At 43.3% G+C, this 24,840-nt stretch overlaps 1 protein-coding gene across 1 annotated transcript in view; it reads right to left on the bottom strand.

The window, feature by feature from the left end:
• LOC121287547 (myosin light chain kinase family member 4-like) overlaps positions 1 to 24,840 on the bottom strand; it is a 361,929-nt gene that overhangs the window by 22,940 nt on the left and 314,149 nt on the right. Inside the window, exon 7 of the mRNA XM_041205478.1 lies at positions 7,868 to 8,000. Coding sequence (XP_041061412.1) covers positions 7,868 to 8,000 — 133 coding nt within the window. The remainder of the gene's footprint in view (positions 1 to 7,867; positions 8,001 to 24,840) is intronic.

The following is a 24,840-nucleotide window of genomic DNA, read 5'->3' on the forward strand; positions in this document are numbered from 1 at the left end:
TGCCAGCAGCAGTGGGAGCTGCTGAAAAACCTCGAGCCGCTCAGCCCCTTGTGATGGGGCGTAGACGTTAATTAAACGGAGTGGAGCATTCTTGTACATTACGTCTGCTACGAGGAGGCGCCCGCCCACCACCTCCTTAACCTGGGAGATGGTGAAGCTGCCTCCCCGCAGCAGAATCCCCAGGCCGGAGGAACGAGAGTCGTTTCCTCCCGACCAGATCGATGGCCCATAGGACCACCATCGTGACCATTGCCTGTAGGAGCTGAGGTGCAGTATCGCACACTCCTGTAGAAACAGCAGGTCAGCTTTGACCTTGGCAAGGCAGTCCAAGGTCGCAACACATCGCGGAGTAGATTTAATGCTACGCACATTTATGGATACAATCTTTACACCCATTTTTAAGCAGTTAGTCGCTTACCAAACCTGTTGTCTCTGAGAGTTCCTTCATGCCCGTGGTGTGTTCAAATTGCTTCACTTGGGATGGGCTGAGGAAAGCGTCCTGAACCTCCCCATTGGAGATGTTCTGCTCGGGTGGCATCTGGGGGTCCGTGCAGAGAGCGGGGTTTGAAATGTCCTCTGTTGGAGAAGCTTCTCCAATCCTCTTTCCCTCTGGGGCGTTGCTGCTCCGGGCTTCCCGGAGCTGGGGTGCGCTGAGCGCCTCACTGCTCCCAGATTCCTGGGGTTGTGGTGCACTGGCCTCTTTGGGTTGTGAGCCAAATTGGGGTGCGCTGGTCTCCTCATTGTCTCCAATGTGCTAGAGCTTGGGTGACTCGTCCTCCGTCACCCTAGCGTTTTGCCACTTCTTCTGTTGGCGCCGCCCTGGCACTTCTTCATCCGAAGAGCTGCTGCTTTTGTTATCCGTGTCGGATAGGAGATGCCTCTTGACTCTTGTCTGGGAAGTGGCTTGGTTTCTTTTTAGCCCCTTCTTCCTTTTGACTCTCTTCACCAGCTGCCACTCCCCCTGCTGCTTTCCCACTGCTGCCTCCTCCTCCTCCGTTGATTCACTCTCCTGAGGAGTGGGAGGTTCAGGGGGCCGTGCTGTTGGTTGGCCGTCTGTTGCCCCAATCTTTTCCTCCACCTTGTCTCTCTCTGTGTCCTCCTTTGTCCCGATGTTTTCCCTGGGGGCCTTGGTGGTTGGTGTGACACGAGGCATTTCTTCTGCTTCCCCATCGTTGGCTTTAGCTGCCTGTGCATAAGTACAGCAACGTTTGGGGCAGGTCTTGTAGAGGTGACTTGCCTCGCCACACAGGTTGCAGCACTTAGCCTGTTTACAATCTTTTGTCTGGTGCCCTTCCTTTTTGCAGTTCTTGCAGAGGACAGCACTGCAATTGGCCGCCACATGACCAGACTTGCCGCATGAGCGACAAAGTTTGGGTTGCCCAGCGTAGACAAGGTAACCACGGCTTCCCCCGATAGCGAATCTGGAAGGGGGGTGGAAAACGGCTCCCTTACCGTCGGTCTTGAGCGTTACCTTAACCTGGCGTTTACATGTCCAGATCCCCAAATTATCTTTAACTTCAGTGCAGCTCCCAACCTTATCGAAGTACCTGGTAAGGAAGGTGAGCACGTCAGCAACAGGGACTTAAGAGTTGTACAGATGCACCGTCGCAACCCTTTCACGATGCAACGGTAGAACAAAGAGCGGCTCCGCCGTCAGGATCTTCATTTCTGGCAGGTCTTTCTTTTCCTCAAACACCTTCAGGAGTTTGACACAAGCTGCCACATGCTTGAAGGTCACATCAAAGAAACCAGCACTGGGGAAATCCTGGAGACAGTAGATATCCGCAGCCTCAAAACCACACAGCTTGAATAGGATCCTCTTCGTGAAGAAGGTCCTATCCATTCCTGTTCCTTGCTCGCTGCCCTTCACCATGACTCGGATGGTGTTAGGTACCCCGTGGTAAGGGGTTTGACTGGTTATAGTCATTGCTCTTTCCCTGGCAGAAACGCGATGAAGGTCTCTCCCCTGCCAGGTAAGTATCACATGCTGTAAAGTAACACAGTGTGCAGTACCCGACAATCACATGATGCACAGTAACACAGTGTGTAATATACTGCAGTCACACACTGTACAGAAACACTGTACAGTACACTGCAGTCACATGACATACTGTAACAGTGTGCTGTACACTGCAGGCACATGATGTAAAGTAACCCAGTGTTCAGTACACTGCTGTCGCACACTGTAAAGTAGCATTATGCTGTACACTGCAGTCACATGATGTACAGTAACACAGTTTGTAGTACACTGCAGTCACATGCTGTACAGTAACAGTATGCTGTACACTGCAATCACATGCTGTAAAGTAAAACAGCAGGCAGAACACAGTGCACAGTACACTACAAACACATGATGCACATTAACACAGTGTGTAGTATACTGCAGTCACACCCTGTAAAGTAACACAGTGTGTAGTACATTGCAGTCACACGCTGTACAGTAACAGTGTGTAGTACATTGCAGTCACACGCTGTACAGTAACAGGGTGTAGTACACTGCAGCCACATGCTGTAAATTAACAGTATGCTGTGCACAACAATCACATGATGTACAGTAACAAAGTGTGAAGTACACTACAGTCACGTGATGTACAGTAACACAGTGTGTAGTACGCTCAGCCACATGCTGTAAAGTAACACAGCACACAGTACACTACAGTCACATGATGTATAGTAACACAGTATGTAGTACACTGCAGTCACACGCTGTACAGTAACAGTGTGTAGTACATTGCAGTCACACGCTGTACAGTAAGTGTGTAGTACATTGCAGTCACACGCTGTACAGTAACACTGTGCAATGCAGTGCAGAAACATGAAGTACAGGAACACAGTGTGCAGTGCACTACAGTCACATGATGCACAGTAACACAATGTATAGTATACTGCAGTCACATGCTGTACAGTAACATTGTGCAATACACTTCAGTCACATGATATACAGCAACACAGTGTGTAGTACACTGCAGTCACATGCTGAAAAGTAACACAGTGTGCAGTACACTACAGTCACATGATGCACAGTAACATAGTGTGTGGTATATTGCAGTCACATGCTGTACAGTAACAGTGTGCAGTACACTGCAATCACACACTGTACAGTAACAGTATGCACACACTGCAGTCACACTCTGTACAGTAGCAGTGTGCTGTCCAATGCAGGCACATGATGTACAGTAACACAGTGTGTAGTACACTGCAGTGACATATCGTACAGAAACAGTGTACAGTATACTGCAGTCACATGCTGTTCAGTAACAGTGTGCTGTTCACTGCAGGCACATGATGTACAGTAACACAGTGTGTCATAAACTGCAGTCACATGCTGTACAGTAACAGTGTGTAGTACACTGCAGCCACATGCTGTAAAGTAACAGTATGCTGTACACTGCAGTCACATGCTGTACAGTAACAGTGTGCATTACACTGCAGTCACATGATATACAGTAACACAGTGTGCAGTATACTGCAGTCACACACTGTACAGTAACACTGTGCATTACACTGCAGTCACATGATGTACAGTAACACAGTGCGCAGTACCCAACAAACACACGATGCACAGTACCACAGTGTGTAATATACTGTATTCACACACCGTACAGAAACACTGTACAGTACACTGCAATCACATGATGTACTGTAACAGTGTGCTGTACACTGCAGTCACATGCTGTACATTAACAGTGTGTAGTACACTGCATTCACATGCTGTAAAGTAACATTATGCTATACACTGCAGTCACATGATATACAGTATCACAGTTTGTAGTACACTGCAGTCACATGCTGTAAAGTAAAACAGCACGCAGAACACTACAGTCACATGATGCACAGTATCACAGTGTGTGGTATACTGCAGTCACATGCTTTACAGTAACAGTGTACAGAACACTGCAGTCACGTGATGTACAGTAAAAAAGTGCACAGTACATTACAGTCACATGCTGTAGAGTAACACAGTGCACAGTACATAGCAGTCATATGCTGTAAAGTAACACAGTGCGCAGTACACTACAAACACATGATGCACATTAACACAGTGTGTAGTATACTGCAGTCACACACTGTAAAGTAACAGTGTTTAGTACATTGCAGTCACATGATGCATAGTACAATAGTGTGTAGTACATTGCATTCACACGCCGTAATGTAACACTGTGCACACACTGCAGTCACACGCTGTAAAGTAATACAGTGCACAGTACACTATAGTCAGATGATGCACAGTAACATAGTGCGTATTACATTGCGGTCATACACTTCACAGCAACATTGTGCAGTACACTGTGGTCATACGCTGTACAGTAACAGCGTGCACATACTGTGGTCACTCGCTGTACAGTAACAATGTGCACACACTGCCATCACATGCTATAAAGTCACACAATGTGCAGTACAGTACAGACACATGATGCACATTAATGTAGTGTGTATTACATTGCGGTCACACACTGTACAGTAACAATGTGCAGTACACTGCAGTCACAAGCTGTACAGTAACAGCGTGCACACACTGCAATCACATGCTGTAAAGTAACACTGTGTGCACTACACTACAGTCACATGATGCACAGTAACATAGTGTGTATTACATTGCTGTCACATGCTGTACTGTAACAGTGTGCAGTACACTGCATTCACTCGCTGTACAGTAACAGTGTGCAGTACACTGCAGTCACATGATGTACATTAACACTGTGTATAGTACACTGCCGTAACATGCTGTACAGTAACAGTGTGTAGTGCACTGCAGTCACATGCTGTAAAGTAACACAGTGCGCTGAACACTACAGTCACATGATGTACAGTAACACACTGTGTAGTATATGCAGTCACACACTGTACAGTAACAGTGTGTTGTACTTGCAGTCATGTGATGTACAGTAACGCAGTGCACAGTTTACTACAGTCACATTCTGTAAAGTAACATGTGCAGTACACCACAGTCACATGATGCACAGTAACATGTTGCGTAGTACATTGCAGTAACACACTGTACAGTGACACTGTGCACACACTACATTCACATGATATTCAATGTGTGGTATACTGTAGTCACATGATGCACAGTAACACAGTGTGTAGTATTCTGCAGTCACATGCTACACATTTATTTTGTGTTGTACACTGCAGTCACATGATATATATTAACATAGTGTGTAGTACACTGCGGTCACACGCTGTACAATAACAGTGTGTCGTACACTGCAGTCACGTGCTGTACAGTAACAGTACGCTGTACACTGCAGTCACATGATGTACAGTAACACAGTTTCTAGTACAGTGCAGTCGCAAGCTGTACAGTAATAGTTTGCAGTACACTGCAGTCACATGATGCACAGTAACACAGTGAGTAGTATACTGCAGTCACTTGCTGTACAGTAACATTGTGCTATACACTGCTGTCACATGATGTACAATAATAGTGTATTACATTGCAGTCACATACTGTAAACTAGCACAGCGCACAATTCACTGCAGTCACATGCTGTAAAGTAACAGTGTGCAGTAAACTGCAGTCACATGCTGTACAGTAACTGTGTGCAGCACACTGCCGTCACGTGATCTACAGTAACACATTGCACAGTATACTGCAGTCACACGTTGTACATTAACAGTGTGTAGTACACTGCAGTCACATGATGCACAGTAACATAGTTTGTAGTACATTGCAGTCACATGCTGTACAGTGACACTGTATACACATTGTAGTCACACGCTGTAGAGTAACACAGTGCACAGTACACTGCAATCACATGCTGTAAAGCAACACAGTGCGCAGTACACTGCAGTCACACGCTGTCAAGTAACACAGTGCGCAGTACACTACAATCACATGATGCACAGTAACACAGTGTGTAGTATACTGCAGTCACATGCTGTAAAGTAACACAGTGTGCAGTACACTTCAGTCACATGCTGTAAATTAACACAGTGTGCAGTACATTACAGTCACATGATGCACAGTGACATAGTGTGTATTACATTGCGGTCGCACACTGTACGGTAACAGTGTGCACACACTGCAGTCACACGTTGTAAAGTAACAGTGTACATTACACTGCAGTCACATGATCTTCAGTAACACAATGTGTATTACACTGCAGTCACATGCTGTACAGTAACAGTGTGCACACACTGTAGTCATATGCTGTAAAGTAACACAGTACGCAGTACACTGCAGTCACACGCTGTAAGGTAACAGTGTTCAGTACACTGCAGTCACATGATGTACAGTAAAACAGTATGTAGTACACTGCAGTCACATATTGTACTATAACAGTGTGCACACACTGCTGTCACACGCTGTACAGTAACACGGTGCGCGGTATACTACAGTCATATGCTGTAAAGTAACACAGTGTGCAGTACACTGTAGTCACATGCTCTACAGTAACATTGTGCAGTACACTACAGTCACATGGTGTACTGGAACAGTGTGTGGTACACTGCTGTCACATGCTGTAAAGTAACAGTGTGCTGTACACTGCAGTCACACACTGCATACAAAGACAGTGCGCAGTAAACTATTGTCACATGCTTTACAGTACTACAGTCCACAGCATAGTTATTGGAAGGATTTGATTGCACTGGAGAAGATGCAGAGGAGATTCACCAGGATGTTGCCTGGAATGAAACATTTAATGGATACACTTGAGTTGTTTTCGTTGGAGCAGAAAAGACTGAGGGGCGACCTGATCGAGGTGTACATGTTAATGAGGGGCATGGACAGGGTGGATAGGGACCAGCTGTTTCCCTTAGTTGAAGGGTCAGTCACGAGGGGACACAAGTTCAAGGTGAGGGGAAGGAGGTTTTGGGGAGATGTGAGGAAAAACTTTTTTACCCAGAATGTGGTGGAGGTGGGTTGCCTCACATCCTTTAAAAAGTACCTGGATGAGCGCTAGGTATGTCAAGGTTATGGGCCAAGTGTTGGTAAAAGGGATTAAGTAGGTAAGTCAGGTGTTTCTCACATGTCGGTGCAGACTCGATGGGCCGAAGGGCCTCTCCTGCACTATGTAATTCAGTGATTCTGTGATACACTGCAGACACATGCCGTAGATTTACACACTGCACAGTACACTGCAGTTGCACACTGTACAGTAACAGTGTGCAGTACACAGAAGTCACATGCTGTACAGTACACTGCAGTCACATGCTGTGAAGTAAGACAGTGCACAGTACACTGCAGTCACATGCTGTACAGTAACAGAGTGCACAGTACACTGTAGTCACACACTGTATAGAAACACAGTGCATATTAAACTTCAGTCACACACTGTTCCGTAACACAGTGTGCAGTAAACTGCTGTCACATGATGTACAGTACCACAGTGTACAGTATACTGCAGTCACACACTGCACAGTAACACAGTGTGTATTAAACTTCATTCGCATGCTGTACAGTAACAGAGTGTGCAGTTTACTACAGTCAAATGCTGTACAGTAACACAGGTCTCTGGAGTGGGACTGGAATCTACAAACACCTGACTCACAGGTAAAAATGCTCTGAGCTGAAGCACAGTTGAAATGATCATGAGTTTGATAGGACGAATGTCAGATAACTATTCTGCTGATTATGGACTTATTTGTAACGGTGTCAATTCATTATTGTTAATAAGAGTCAGAAAATTTAGGAGAAGTTTAATTCCTAGGAGGCTACTTGAAGCATTGGTTAGACAGCAGGGATGGCTGTATCAGATATGGATAAACAGATAAATAATAGAAACAACGGGAGGTGTAGGGCAGTGGGGATAGACAGGCCAGTGAGTTTGTTTGATCATTGCCCTATCAGAGATTCACATAGACACAAGAGGTGGAATGGCCAGGTGTTGGAATGATAAAGGTGGGCATTGAGAACTCTCACCTTCCAAAGTCTCTTCATTACATATTTCTTCAGCAGGAGCTGGGACTTCAGCTGGACATTACAGTGCCTGGTTTTTGCAGCAATGTCATTGAGCCAAGGATGCTTCAGGCACTGAGAAGCACTGAGCCGCCCACTGAAATACAGAGACAAAACATGGCCATATTACAGTGAGGAAATGCTGGCCACTGACACAAATCCTGTACTTACTTACTGTCCCACACAAAGCCTGTACTAACTCACTCTTCTGCACAAATACTGTACTGACATACTCTCCCACACAAACCCTACACTGACACACTCTCCCACACAAAAACTGCACTGACACATTCACACAAATAGACCCTTTACTGATAAACACTCCAATACAAACCCTATGCTAACACACTGTCCCACACAAAGACTGTACTGACATGCTATCCCACGAAAACACTGTTCTGACACACTAACTTACACAAATCCTGTACTGACAATCCATGGCACACAAACACTATACTGACACACTCTCCCAGACAAATACTGTACTGACCACATCCTCCCACACAAATCTTGTAATGCCAATCTCTCCTACATAAACCCAATACTGACAAACTCTCACACAAATACGGTACTGACACAGTGTCCAACAAAAATCCAATACTGATACACTCTCCCACACGCACCCTGTATTGATATACTCTCCAACACAAATACTGCACTGACACACTCTCCCACAACAAATACAGTACTGGCACACATTCATAGAAAAACCCTGTAATGAAACACTCTCACACACAAATCCTGTACTGAAACAACCTCCAAAACAAGTACCATATTGGCACATTCTCCCAAACAAACCCTGTTCTGACACGCTGTCCCACTAAAATATTGCACAGACACATGCTCCCACACAAACCCTTCACTGATGCACTGTCCCAAACAAACCCTGTACAGACACACTCTCCCACACAAATACAGTACTGACACACATTCCGAGACATACCCTGTACTTACATACTATCCCACACAAATCCTGTACTGACAATCTCTAGCACACAAACCGTGTACTGGCACACTCTCCCACATAAATACTGTACTGACACACTCTCGCACATAAAAATACAGTACAGATACAATCTCCCTCAGAAATACTGTACTGTCATATTCTCCCACACAAATCCTTTACCGACACACTCTCATACACAAATCCTGTACAGGCACATGCTCCCACAAAAACTCTGCACTGACATACTCTCCCACACAAAAATACTGTACAGATACACTCTCTCTCAGAAATACTGTACTGACGCATTCTCCTACACAAACATTGTTCTGACACACTCTCTGGAACAAAAAATGTACTGAAACAATCTCCACACAGATACTTGTACTGGCAAATTATCCCACACAAATACGATACTGACACACTCTCCCACACAAATCCTGTACTGACACACTTTCCCATACAAAAACTGGACTGACACACAGTCCCACACAAAGACTACTGACATACTATCCCACAGAAATCCTGTACTGACACACTCTCCCACAAAAATACTGTACTGACACACTCATTTACACAAAACCTGTACTGACGATCTCTGGCACACAAACAATATACTGACACACTATCCCAGAAAAATACTGTACTGACTACATTCTCCCCCACAAATCTTGTAATGACAATCTCTCCTACACAAATCCTTAACTGACACAATCACTCACACAAATCCTGTATTGAAACACACTCCCACACAAACCCTGTAGTGACACATTCTCCCAGAAAAATACTGTAATTACACACTCTCCCTCACAAATGCCGTACTGACACTATCTACCACCCAACTACTGTACTGACACACTCTCAAATGCTAATCCAATACTGAGACACTCTCCCACACATATACTGTAGTTATACACTCTCATGCACAAATACTGCAACAACATACTCTCCTGCACAAGCACTATACTGACACAGTCTCCCACCCAAACCATAGACTGACACTTGTCTGCACAAACCCTGTGCTGACACACTCTCCCAGACAAATACTGTAATGGCACTCTCTCCTATACAAATGCTGTACTGAAACACCCTCACACAGAAATCCTGTGCTGACACACTCTCCCACACAAATCCTGTACTGACACACTCTCCCACACAAATATTGTACTGATACATTCTCCCACACAAACACTGTGCTGATATACCCTGCAACACAAATCCTGTACTGACACACTATCCCACACAAATACTGTACTGACACAATCTCCCACACAAACATTGTACCGATACACGCTTCCATAAAAATACTGTACTGACCCACTCTACCACAGAAATCCTGGACTGACACACACTCCCACACAAATCTTGTACTGACACACTCTCTCGCACAAGTACTGTGCTGATACACTCTCACAGAAATCCTTAACTGACAATCTCTGTCACACACACCCTGTATGTACACATTGTCCCAAACAAGTACCGTACTTACACACTGTTCCGCACAAATGCTGTAATGACATACTCTCAGACAAAATTACAGTACTTAAGTACACTCCCGCACAAATATTGTACTGAAACACTCTCCCACTCAAATCCTGTACTTCCACAATGTCCCGCACAAATGCTGTACTGACACAATCTTCAACATAAACAAGATACCAACACACACTCTTCCGCAAAAATACTGCACTGCCACACTCCTCCACACAAGCACTGGGCTGACACACTCACACACACAAATCCTGTATTGACAATATCTGTCACACAGACCCTGTACTTACACACTGTCCCACACAAATACGGTACTGAAACACTCTCCCACACAAATCCTGTACTTAAACACTGTCCCACACAAATGCTGTACTGACACACTCTCCCACTAAAATACTGTATTGACAAACTGCCCCACACAAATACTATACTGACATGCTCTCCCACACAAATCCTGTACTGACACAATCTCCCATAACACACATTGTACTGGCATAATCTCCCACAGAAATCCTGTATTGACACATTCTCCCACACAATCCTGTGCTGAAACACCCTCACACAGAAATCCTGCATTGACACACTCTCCCACACAAACCATGTACTGACACACTCTCCCACCCAACTACTGTATTGACAAACTCTCCCACACAAAAACTGTAATGACACAATCTCCCACAAATATCATTGTACTGACATACCCTCCCACAGATATCCTGTTTTGACACAATCTCCCACAAAAATCATGTACTGACACACTCTCCCACTCAAATGCTGTACTGACGTACTCTCCCACACAATCACTGTACTGACACACTCTCCCACACAAATCCTGTACTGACAATCTCTGTCACACAGACCCTGTACTAAAACACTGTCCCACAAAATTACTATAGTTGCAAACTGTCGCACGCAAATGCTGTACTGACCCACTCTCCCACACAAATCCTGTACTTACACATTGTCCTGCAGAAATGCTGAACTGACATACTATCCCACTAAAATATTGTACTGATACATTGTCCCACACAAATACTGTACTGACATGATCTACCACAAAAATCCTGTACTGGCACACTCTCCCACCAAAATACAGTACTGAAACAATATATCACAAAAATACTGTAATGAAATACTCTCCCACAGATATCCTATACTGGCACACTCACCAAGAGAAATACTGCAATGACACAATCTCCCATACAAGTCCTGTACCGACACACTCTAACACACAAATCCTGCACTGACATAATCTCCCAAACATAAATGTGCTGACACTCTCTTGCACACAAATCCTGTACTGATAAACCCTCCCATACAAATACTGTACTGACAAAATCTCCCAAAAAAATCCTATACTTACACACTTGCCTGCACAAACCCTTTGCTGACTCACTCCCAGAAAAATGCCGTAATGACAATCGCTCCCATGCAAATGCTGTACTGAAACACCCTTACACAGAAATACTGTACTGACACACTCTCCCACACAAACTCTGTACTGACACACTCTCCTACCCAACTACTGTACTGACACACCCACCCACACAAATACTGTGCTGAAACAATCTCCCACAAAAAACATTGCACTGACACACTCACCCACAGAAATTCTGTATTGACAGACTCTCCCAAATAAATCCTGTACTGACACACTCTACCACACAAATCCTGTACTTACACAGTGCCCCACACAATTGCTGTACGGAAATACTCTCCCACTAAAATATGGCACAGACACAGTCTCCCACACAAATACTGTACTGACACATACTCCCACACAATCACTGTACTGACACACTGTCGCACGCAAATGCTATACTGACATTCTCTCCCACACAAATCCTGTACTTACACATTGTCCTGCAGAAGTGCTGTACTGACATTCTATCCCACTAATATAATGTACTTGTACACTGTCCCACACAAATCCTGTACTTACACACTGTCATGCGCAAATGCTGTACTGACATACTCTCCCACAAAATTACAGCACTGAAATACACTCCCATACAAATACTGTACTGAAACACTATCCCACACAAATCCAATAATTACACATTGTCCCATACAAATGCTGTACTGACACAATCGCCCAAACAAACACTATACCGATGCACTCTTCCACAAAAATACTGCACTGACACACTCTCCCACTCAAATCCTGTATTGACAATCTCTGTCACACAAATTCTGTAATGACACACTATCCCACACAAATACTGTACTGACACAATCTCCCACAAAAAAACATTGTACTGACACACTCTCCCACACAAATACTGTACTGACACAATCTCCCACAAAAAAACATTGTACTGACACACTCTCCCACACAAATACTGTATTGACAGAATCTCCCACACAAACATGATACCAATACACTCTTCCACAACAATACTGCACTGACACACTCTCCCACACAAATCCTGTATTGACAATCTCTGTCACACAGACCCTGTACTTACACACTGTCCCACACAAATACTGTACTTACACACTGTCCCTCACAAATACTGTACTTACACATGGTCACACGCAGATGCTGTACTGACGGAATCTCCCACACAAACACGATACCGATAGATTCTTCTGCAACAATACTGCACTGATACACTCTCCCACACAAATCCTGTATTGACAATCTCTGTCACACAGACCCTGTACTTACACACTGTCCCACACAAATACTGTACTTACACACTGTCCCGCACAAATGTTGTAGTGACATACCCTCCCAAAAAATACAGCACTGAAACACTCTCCCTCACAAATACTGTACTTACACATGGTCACGCGCAAATGCTGTACTGACAATCTATCGCGGATGTGCTGATACTCTCTTGCACACAAATCCTGTAATCCCACAATCTCCCAAACATAAATGTGCTGACACTCTCTTGCACGCAAATTCTGTACTGGTACACCCTCCCATACAAATACGGTACTGACACAATCTCCCCAAAATATCCTGTACTTACACACTTGCCTGCACAAAACCTGTGCTGACATACTCTCCCAGAAAAGTGCTGTGATAAGATTCTCTCGCATACAAATGCTGTATTGAAACACCCTCACACAGAAATCCTGCATTGACACACTCTCCCACACAAACCATGTACTGACACACTCTCCCACCCAACTACTGTATTGACAAACTCTCCCATACAAAAACTGTAATGACACAATCTCCCACAAATATCATTGTACTGACATACCCTCCCACAGATATCCTGTATTGACACAATCTCCCACAAAAATCATGTACTGACACACTCTCCCACACAAATCCTGTACTTTCACACTGTCCCACGCAAATGCTGTACTGATATGCTTTCGCACAAAATTACAGTACTGAAATACTCTCCCACACTTATACCGTACTGAAACACTCTACCACACAAAATCTTTACTTACACATTGTCCCATACAAATGCTTTACTGACGGAATCTCCCACACAAACACCATACCGATAGATTCTTCCGCAACAATACTGCACTGATACACTCTCCCACACAAATCCTGTATTGACAATCTCTGTCACACAGACCCTGTACTTACACATTGTCCCACACAAATACTGTACTTACACACTGTCCCGTGCAAATGTTGTAGTGACATACCCTCCCAAAAAATACAGCACTGAAACACTCGCCCACACAAATCCTGTACTGATACATTATCCCACACAAATGCTGTACTGACACAATCTCCCGCAAAAAAACATTGTACTGACACACTCACGCACAGAACTCATGCATTGACACAATCTCCCACACAAATCCTGTATTGACACAATCTCCCACGCAAATCCTGTACTGACAACCTCTGTCACACAGCCCCTGTACTTACAGACTGTCCCTCACAAATACTGTACTTACACACGGTCACACGCAAATGCTGTACTGACAAACTATCCCGGATGTGCTGATACTCTCTTGCACACAAATCCTGTACTCCCACAATCTCCCAAACATAAATGTACTGACACTCTCTTGCACACAAATTCTGTGCTGATACACTCTCCCATACAAATACAGTACTGACACAATCTCCCCAAAAAATCCTGTACTTACACATTTGCCTGCACAAAACCTGTGCTGACAAACTCTCCCAGAAAAGTGCTGTAATGAGACTCTCTCGCATACGAATGTTATTCTGAAACACCCTCACACAGAAATCCTGCATTGACACACTCTCCTACACAAACCATGTACTGACACATTCTCCCACCCAACTACTTGTACTGACACACTCTCCCACAGATATCCTGTATTGACATAATCTCCCACAAAAATCATGTACTGACACACTCTCCCACAAAAATCATGTACTGACACACTCTCCCACACAAATCCTGTACTTTCACACTGCCCCACACAAATGCTGTACTGACATACTCTCTCATTAAAATATTGTACTGACACACTGTCCCACATAAATTCTCTACTGACACACCCTCCCACACTATCACTGTACTGACACACTCTCCCACACAAATCCTGTACTGACAATCTCTTTCACACAGACCCTGTACTAAAACACTGTCCCACAAAATTACTATAGTTACAAACTGTCACACGCAAATGCTGTACTGACCCACTCTCCCACACAAATCCTGTACTTACACATTGTCCTGCAGAAGTGCTGTACTGACATTCTATCCCACAAAATTACAGCACTGAAATACACTCCCATACAAATACTGTACTGAAACACTATCCCACACAAATACAATACTTACACATTGTCCCGTACAAATGCTGTACTGACCCAATCTCCCACAGAATCACTATACCGATACACTCTTCCACAAAAATACTGCACTGACACACGCTCCCACACAAATCCTGTATTGACAATCTTTGTCACACAGATCCTGTACTTACACACTGTCCCACACAAATACTGTGCATACACACTCTCCCATAAAAAACATTGTACTGACAAACTCTCACGCAGAAATCCTGTATTGACACACTCTCCAACACAAATTCTGTATGACACACTCTCGCATGCAAATCCTGTACTGACAATCTCTGTCACACAGCCCCTGCACTTACACACTGTCCCTTACAAATACTGTACTTACACACTTTTGCACGCAACTGCTGTACAGACAAACTCTCCCGGCATATCCTTTACTGACCCACTCTCCCACAAAAATACAGTACTGACACTGTCTCCCACAAAAATACAGTACTGAAACACTCTCCCACAAAAATACAGTACTGACACTGTCTCCCACAAAAATATAGTACTGAAACACTCTCCCACAAAAATACAGTACTGAAACACTCTCCCACAAAAATACAGTACTGACACTGTCTCCCACAAAAATACAGTACTGAAACACTCTCCCACAAAAATACAGTACTGAAACACTCTCCCACAAAAATACAGTACTGACACTGTCTCCCACAAAAATACAGTACTGACACTGTCTCCCACAAAAATATAGTACTGAAACACTCTCCCACAAAAATACAGTACTGAAACACTCTTCCACAAAAATACAGTACTGAAACACTCTCCCACAAAAATACAGTACTGACACTGTCTCCCACAAAAATACAGTACTGACACTGTCTCCCACAAAAATACAGTACTGAAACACTCTCCCACAAAAATACAGTACTGACACTGTCTCCCACAAAAATACAGTACTGACACTGTCTCCCACAAAAATACAGTACTGACACTGTCTCCCACAAAAATATAGTACTGAAACACTCTCCCACAAAAATACAGTACTGAAACACTCTTCCACAAAAATACAGTACTGAAACACTCTCCCACAAAAATACAGTACTGACACTGTCTCCCACAAAAATACAGTACTGACACTGTCTCCCACAAAAATACAGTACTGAAACACTCTCCCACAAAAATACAGTACTGACACTGTCTCCCACAAAAATACAGTACTGACACTGTCTCCCACAAAAATACAGTACTAAAACACTCTCCCACAAAAATACAGTACTGACACTGTCACCCACAAAAATACAGTACTAAAACACTCTCCCACAAAAATATAGTACTGACACTGTCTCCCACAAAAATACAGTACTGACACTGTCTCCCACAAAAATACAGTACTGAAACACTCTCCCACAAAAATACAGTACTGACACTGTCTCCCACAAAAATACTGTACTGAAACACTCTCCCACAAAAATACAGTACTGACACTGTCTCCCACAAAAATACAGTACTGACACTGTCTCCCACAAAAATACTTTACTGAAACACTCTCCCACAAAAATACAGTACTGAAACACACTCCCACAAAAATACTGTACTGAAACACACTCCCACAAAAATACAGTACTGAAACACTCTCCCACAAAAATACAGTACTGACACTGTCTCCCACAAAAATACAGTACTGAAACTCTCTCCCACAAAAATACAGTACTGAAACACTCTCCCACAAAAATACAGTACTGACACTGTCTCCCACAAAAATACAGTACTTAAACTCTCTCCCACAAAAATACAGTACTGATACTGCCTCCCACAAAAATACAGTACTGAAACACTCTCCCACAAAAATACAGTACTAAAACACTCTCCCACAAAAATACTTTACTGAAACACTCTCCCACAAAAATACAGTACTGAAACACACTCCCACAAAAATACTGTACTGAAACTGTCTCCCACAAAAATACAGTACTGAAACACTCTCCCACAAAAATACAGTACTGAAACACTCTCCTACAAGCATACTGTACTGAAACACTCTCCCACAAAAATACAGTACTGAAACACTCTCCCACAAAAATACTGTACTGAAACACTCCCACAAAAATACTGTACTGAAACACACTCCCACAAAAATACAGTAGTGAAACACTCTCCCACAAAAATACTGTACTGAAACACACTCCCACAAAAATACTGTACTAAAACACTCTCCCACAAAAATACTGTACTAAAACACACTCCCACAAAAATACAGTATTGAAACACACTCACACAAAAATACTGTACTAAAACACACTCCCACAAAAATACTGTACTGAAACACTCTCACACACATACCCTGTACTGACACACTCACCTAGAGAAATACAGCAATGACACAATCTCCCATACAATTTCTGTACTGACACACTCTAACACATAAATCCTGTACTGACACAATCTCCCAAACATAAATGTGCTGACACTCTCTTGCACACAAATTCTGTACTGATACACAATCCCATACAAATACGGTAATGACACTATCTCACAAAAAATCCTGTACTTAAACACTTGCCGCACAAACCCTGCGCTGACACATTGTCCCAGAAAAATGCTGTAATGACACTCTCTCCCATACAAATGCTGTACTGAAACACCCTGAAACCGAACTACGGTCCTGACACACTCTCCCAACCAACTACTGCTCTGACACACTCTCCAATGCTAATCTAATACTGAGACACTCTCCCACACATATACTGTAGTTATTCATTCTCATGCAAAAATACTGCAACAACATACTCTCCCGCACAAGTACTTTGCTGACACAATCTCCCACACAAATACTGCACTGACACACTATCCCACATAATCCTTGTACTGACACATTCTCCCACTCAAATGCTATACTGTTACACTCTCCCACAAAAAGGCAGTACTGAAACAATCTCCCACAAAAATACTGTACTGAAACACTCTCACACACATACCCTGTACTGACACACTCACCGAGTGAAATACAGCAATGACATAGTCTCCCATACAAGTCCTGTACCGACACACTCTAACACACAAATCCTGTACTGACATAATCTCGCAAACATTAATGTGCTGACACTCACTCGCAGAGAAAACCTGTACTGATACACTTTCCCATACAAATACTGCACTGACAAAATCTCCCACGAAAAAATCATTGTGCTGACACACTCTCCCTCAGAAATCCTGTATTGACACACACTCCCACACAAATCCTGTAGTTACACACTGCCCCACACAAATGCTGTACTGACATACACTCCAAATAAAATACTGTACTGACACACTGTCCCACAAAAATACTGTACTGACAGGCTCTCCCACACAAATCCTGTAGTGATCCACTCTCCCACACAAATCCTATACTGTCACACTCTCCCACAAAAAGGCAGTACTGAAACAATCTCCCACAAAAATACTGTACTGAAACACTCTCACACACATACCCTGTACTGACACATTCACCGAGAGAAATACTCCAATGGCACAATCTCCCATATAAATCCTGTACCGACACATTCGAACACCCAAATCCTGTACTGACACAATCTCCCAAACATAAATGTGCTCACACTCTCTTGCACATAAATTCTGTACTGATACACCCTCCCGTACAAAGACGGTACTGACACAATCTCCCCAAAAAATCCTGTTCTTAGACACTTGCCCGCACAAACCCTGTGCTGACACACTCACAGAAAAATGCTGTAATTACATTCTCTCCCATATAAATGCTGTACTGAAACACTGTCACACAAAACTATGGTCCTGACACACTCTCACAACCAACTACTGCACTGATAAACTCTCCAATGCTAATCCAAAACTGAGACACTCTCCCACACATATACTGTAGTTATTCACACTCATGCAAAACACTGCAACAACATACTCTCCCGCACAAGTACTTTGCTGACACAATCTCCCACACAAATACTGCACTGACACACTATCCCACATAATCCCTGTACTGACACACTCTCCCACTCAAATACTATACTGTCACACTCCCCCACACAGATATTGTGCTGATACACCTTCCAACACAAATCCGGTACTGGCCACTCCCACAAAAATACAGTACTGAAATACTCTCCCACAAAAATACTGTACTGAAACCATCTCACACACATACACTGTACTGACACACTCACCTAGAGAAATAGAGGAAAGACACAATCTCCCATACAAGTCCTGTACTGACACACTCTAACACACAAATCCTGTACTGACACAATCTCGCAAATATAAATGTGCTGACATTCGCTCGCACAGAAATCCTGTACTGATACACCTTCCCATATAGACACTGTACTGACACAATCTCCCAAAAAAATCCTGTACTTACACACTTGCCCGCACATCGCTGTGCTGACACACTCCCACAGAAAAATGCTGTAATGACACTCTCTCCCATATAAATGCTGTACTGAAACACCCTCACACCAAACTACGGTCCTGACACACTCTCCAAACCAACTAAAGCACTGACAAACTCTCCAATGCTAATCCAATACTGAGACAATCTCCCACATATATACTGCAGTTATTCACACTCAAGCAAAAATACCGCGACAACATACTCTCCCGCACAAGTATTTTGCTGACACTATCTCCCACACAAATACTGCACTGACAAACTATCCCACATCATTCCTGTACTGACACACTCTCCCACTCAAATACTATACTGTCAGACTCCCCCACACAGATATTGTGCTGATACACCTTCCAACACAAATCCTGTACAGGCCACTCCCACAAAAATACAGTACTAAAACAATCGCCCACAAAAATACTGTACTGAAACACTCTCACACACTTACTCTGTACTGACACACTCACCTAGAGAAATACAGCAATGACACAATCTCCCATACAAGTCCTGTACCAACACACTCTAACTCACAAATCCTGTACTGACACAATCTCGCAAACATAAATGTGCTGACACTCCCTCGCACAGAAATCCTGTACTGATACACCTTCCCATACAAATACTGTACTGACACAATCTCCCATGACAAAAAAAAATTGTACTGACACACTCTCCCACAGAATCCTATATTAACACAGTCTCCCACACAAATCCTGTAATTACACATTGCCCCACACAAATGCTGTATTGACATACTCTCCAAATAAAATACTGTTCTGACACACTGTCCCACACAAATATTGTACTGACAGGCTCTCTCACACAAATCCTGCACTGATACACTCTCCCACACAAATACTGTACTGACACACTCTCCAACACAAATACTACACAGACACAATCTCCCATTAAAAACATTGTACTGACACACTCTCCCACAGAAGTCCTGTATTGACACACCATCCCACACCATCCTGTACTGACAATCTCTGTCAAACAGACCCTGTACTTACACAGTGTCCAATGCAAATACTGTACTTACACACTTTCACATGCAAATGCTATACTGACATACTCCCACACATTTCCCGAACTTACACATTGTCCTGGAGAAATACAGGACTGACATACTCTCCCACTAAAATACTGTACTGATACACTTACCACACAAATACTGTACTTACACACTGTCCCACACAAGTGCTATACTGACATACTCTCCTACACAATTACAGTACTGAAATACTCTTCCACACAAATACTGTACTGAAACACTCTCCCACAAAAGTCTTGTACTTACACATTGTCCTGCACAAACCTATGCTGATACACTCTCCCAGAAACATGCTTTAATGACACTGTCTCCCAAAGAGATGCTGTACTGAAACAATCTCCCACAAAAAAACATTGTACTGACACACTCTTCCATAGAAATCCTGTATTGACACACTCTCCCACACAAATCCTGCACTGACAAAGTCTCCCACACAATTCCTCTAATTACACGCTGCACCACACAAAGCTGTATTGATATACTCTCTAACTAAAATACCTTTCTGACACACTGTCCCACACAAATACTGTACTGACACATTCTCCCAGAAAAAAAACATTTTACTGACACTCTCCCACAGAAATCCTGTATTGACACACTCTCCCACACAAATCCTATATTGACACACTCTCCCACGCTAATTCTGTACTGACAATCTCTATCACACAGCCCCTGCACTTACACACTTTCACTTACAAATACTGTACTTACACACTTTTGCACGCAAATGCTGTACTGAAAAGCTCTTCTGGCATATCCTTTACTGACCCACTCTCCCACAAAAGTATAGTACTGAAACACTCTCCCACAAAAATACAGTACTGAAACACTCTCCCACAAAAATACTGTACTAAAACATTCTTACACATACCCCATATTGACACACTCACCTAGAGAAATACTCCAATGACATAGCCTCCCATACAAGTCCTGTACCGACACACTCTAACACACAAATCCTTTACTGACACAATCTCCCAAACATAAATGTGCTGACACTCTCTTGCACAAAAATTCTGTACTGATACACCCTCCCAAACAAATACGAGTACTGCCACAATCTCCCAAAAAAATCCTTTACTTACACACTTGCCCGCACATCGCTGTGCTGACATACTCTCACAGAAAAATGCTGTAATGACACTCTCTCCCAAATAAATGCTGTACTGAAACACCCTCACACTGAAATACGGTCCTGACACACTCTCCCAATCAAGTACTGATCTGACGCACTGTCCAATGCCAAACCAATACTGAGACACTCTCCCACACATATACTGTAGTTATTCACACTCATGCAAAAATACTGCAACAACATACTCTTCGCACAAGTACTTTGCTGACACAATCTCCCACACAAATACTGCACTGACACACTATCCCACATAATCCCTGTACTGACACACTTTCCCACTCAAATACTATACTGTCACACTCTCCCACACAGATATTGTGCTGATACACCCTCCAACACAATTCCTGTACTGACCGACTCTCCCACAAAAATAAAGAAATGAAACAATCTCCCACAAAAATAATGTACTGAAACACTCTCACACACATACCCTGTACTGACACACTCACCTAGAGAAATACAGCAATGACAGAAACTCCCATACAAGTCCTGTACCGACACACTCTTACACACAAATACTGTACTGACACACTCTCCAACACAAATACTACACAGACACAATCTCCCATAAAAATCATTGTACTGACACACTCTCCCACAGAAGTCCTGTATTGACACACTATACCACACTGATCCTGTACTGACAATCTCTGTCAAACAGACCCTGCATTTACACATTGTCCAATGCAAATACTGTACTTACACACTGTCGCACGCAAATGCGGTACTGACATACTCTCCCACACATATCCTGCACTTACACATTGTCCTGAAGAAATGCAGGACTGACATACTCTCCCACTAAAATAATGTACTGACACGCTTACCACACAAATACTGTACTTACACACTGTCTCACACAAATGCTTTCCTGACATAATCTCCCACACAATTACAGTACTGAAACACTCTCCCACACAAATCTTGTACTTACACATTGTCCTGAAGAAATACAGGACTGACATACTCTCCCACACAAATACTGTACTGAAACACTCTCCAACACAAATCTTGTACTTACACATTGTCCTGCACAAACCCTGTGCTGACACACTGTCCCAGAAAAATGCTGTAATGACACTCTTTCCCATACAAATTGTGTACTGAAATTATCTCCCACAAAAAACTTTGTACTGACACACTCTTCCATAGAAATCCTGTATTGACATACTCTTCCACTCAAATCCTGCACTGACAAAATCTCCGACACAAATCCGCTAATTACACACTGCCCCACACAAATGCTGTACTGACACACTCTCCCAGAAAAAACATTTTACTGACACACTCTCCCACAGAAATCGTGTATTGACACACTCTCCCACAGAAATCCTATATTGACACACTCTCCCACACAATTCCTGTATTGAAACACCCTCCAACACAAATCCTGCACTGACCCATTTTCCCACAAAAATGCAGTACTGAAACACTCTCCAACAAGAATACTGTACTGAAACATTCTCATGCACATACGCTGTACTGACACAATCGCCTAGAGTAATACAGCAATGACACTCTCTCCCACACAAGTCCTGTACCAACACGCTCTAACACACAAATCCTAAACTCCCACAATCTCCCAAACATAAATGTGCTGACACTCTCTTGCACACAAATTCTGTACTGATACACCCTCACATACAGACACGGTACTGACACAATCTCCCAAAAAAATCCTGTTCTTAGACACTTGCCTGCACAAACCCTGTGCTGACACACTCTCACAGAAAAATGCTGTAATGACAATCTCTCCCATATAAATGCTGTACTGAAACACCCTCACACAGAAATACAGTCCTGACACACTCTCCCACCCAACTACTGTACTGACACACTCCCCAATGCTAATCCAATACTGAGACACTCTCCCACACATATACTGTAGTTATTCACACTCATGGAAAAATACTGCAACAACATAATCTCCCGCACAAGGACATTGCTGACACAATCTCCCACACAAATGCTGCACTGATACACTATGCCACATAATCACTATACTGATACACTCTCCCACACAAATGCTGTACTGACACAATCTCCCACAAGAAACATTGTACTGACACATTGTCCCACAGAAATCCTGTATTGACACACTCTCCCACATAAATCCTGTACTGACACACTGTCCCACACAAATACTGTATTGACATGCTCTCCCACTCAAATCCTGTACTGATACAATCTCCCACACAAATTCTGCAATTACACACTGCCCCACTCAAATGCTGTATTGACATACTCTCCAAACAAAATACTGTTCTAGCACACTGTCCCACACAAATACTGTACTAACCTGCTCTCCCACACAAATACTGTACTGATACACTCTCCCACACAAATAACATACTGACACACACTCCCACACAAATACTACACAGACACAATCTCACACAAAAAGCAACGTACTGACACAAGCTCCCACAGCAGTCTTGTATTGACACACTTTTCCACACAAATCCTGTACTGACAATCTCTGTCAAACAGACCCTGCACTTACACAGTGTCCAACACAAATACTGTACTTACACACTGTCACATGCAAATGCTGTACTGACATACTCTCCCACACAAATCCTGTATTTACACACTCTCACACACGAATCCTGTGCTGACAATCTCTATCACACAGATCGTGTACTCACACACTATCCCACACAAATACTGGACTTAAACACTGTTGCACGCAAATGCTGGACTGACATACTCTGCCACACAAAACCTGGACTTATACGTTGGCCCAGGAAAATGCGGCACTGACATACTCTCCCACTAAAATAATGTAATGATACACTGTCCCACACAAATACTGTACTGACATGATCACCCACACAAATCCTGTACTGACCCATTCTCCCACAAAAAGTCAGTACTGAAACACTCTCCCACAAAAATACTGCACTGAAACACTCTCACATACATACCCACTAGTGACACACTCACCTAGAGAAATACTGCAATGACACAGTTTCCCATACAAGTCCAGTACCAAAACACTCTAACATACAAATCCTGTCCTGACACAATCTCCCAAACATAAAAGTGCTGACACTCTCTCACACACAAATCCTGTACTGATACACCCTCCCATACAAATATTGTAGTGACACAATCTTCCAAAAAGTCATGTACTTACACTTTTGCCCGCACAAACCCTGTGCTGACACACTCTCCCAGAAAAATGCTGTCATGACGTTC

Source organism: Carcharodon carcharias, chromosome 14 (genome assembly GCF_017639515.1).
Source record: "Carcharodon carcharias isolate sCarCar2 chromosome 14, sCarCar2.pri, whole genome shotgun sequence".
NCBI lineage: Eukaryota > Metazoa > Chordata > Chondrichthyes > Lamniformes > Lamnidae > Carcharodon > Carcharodon carcharias.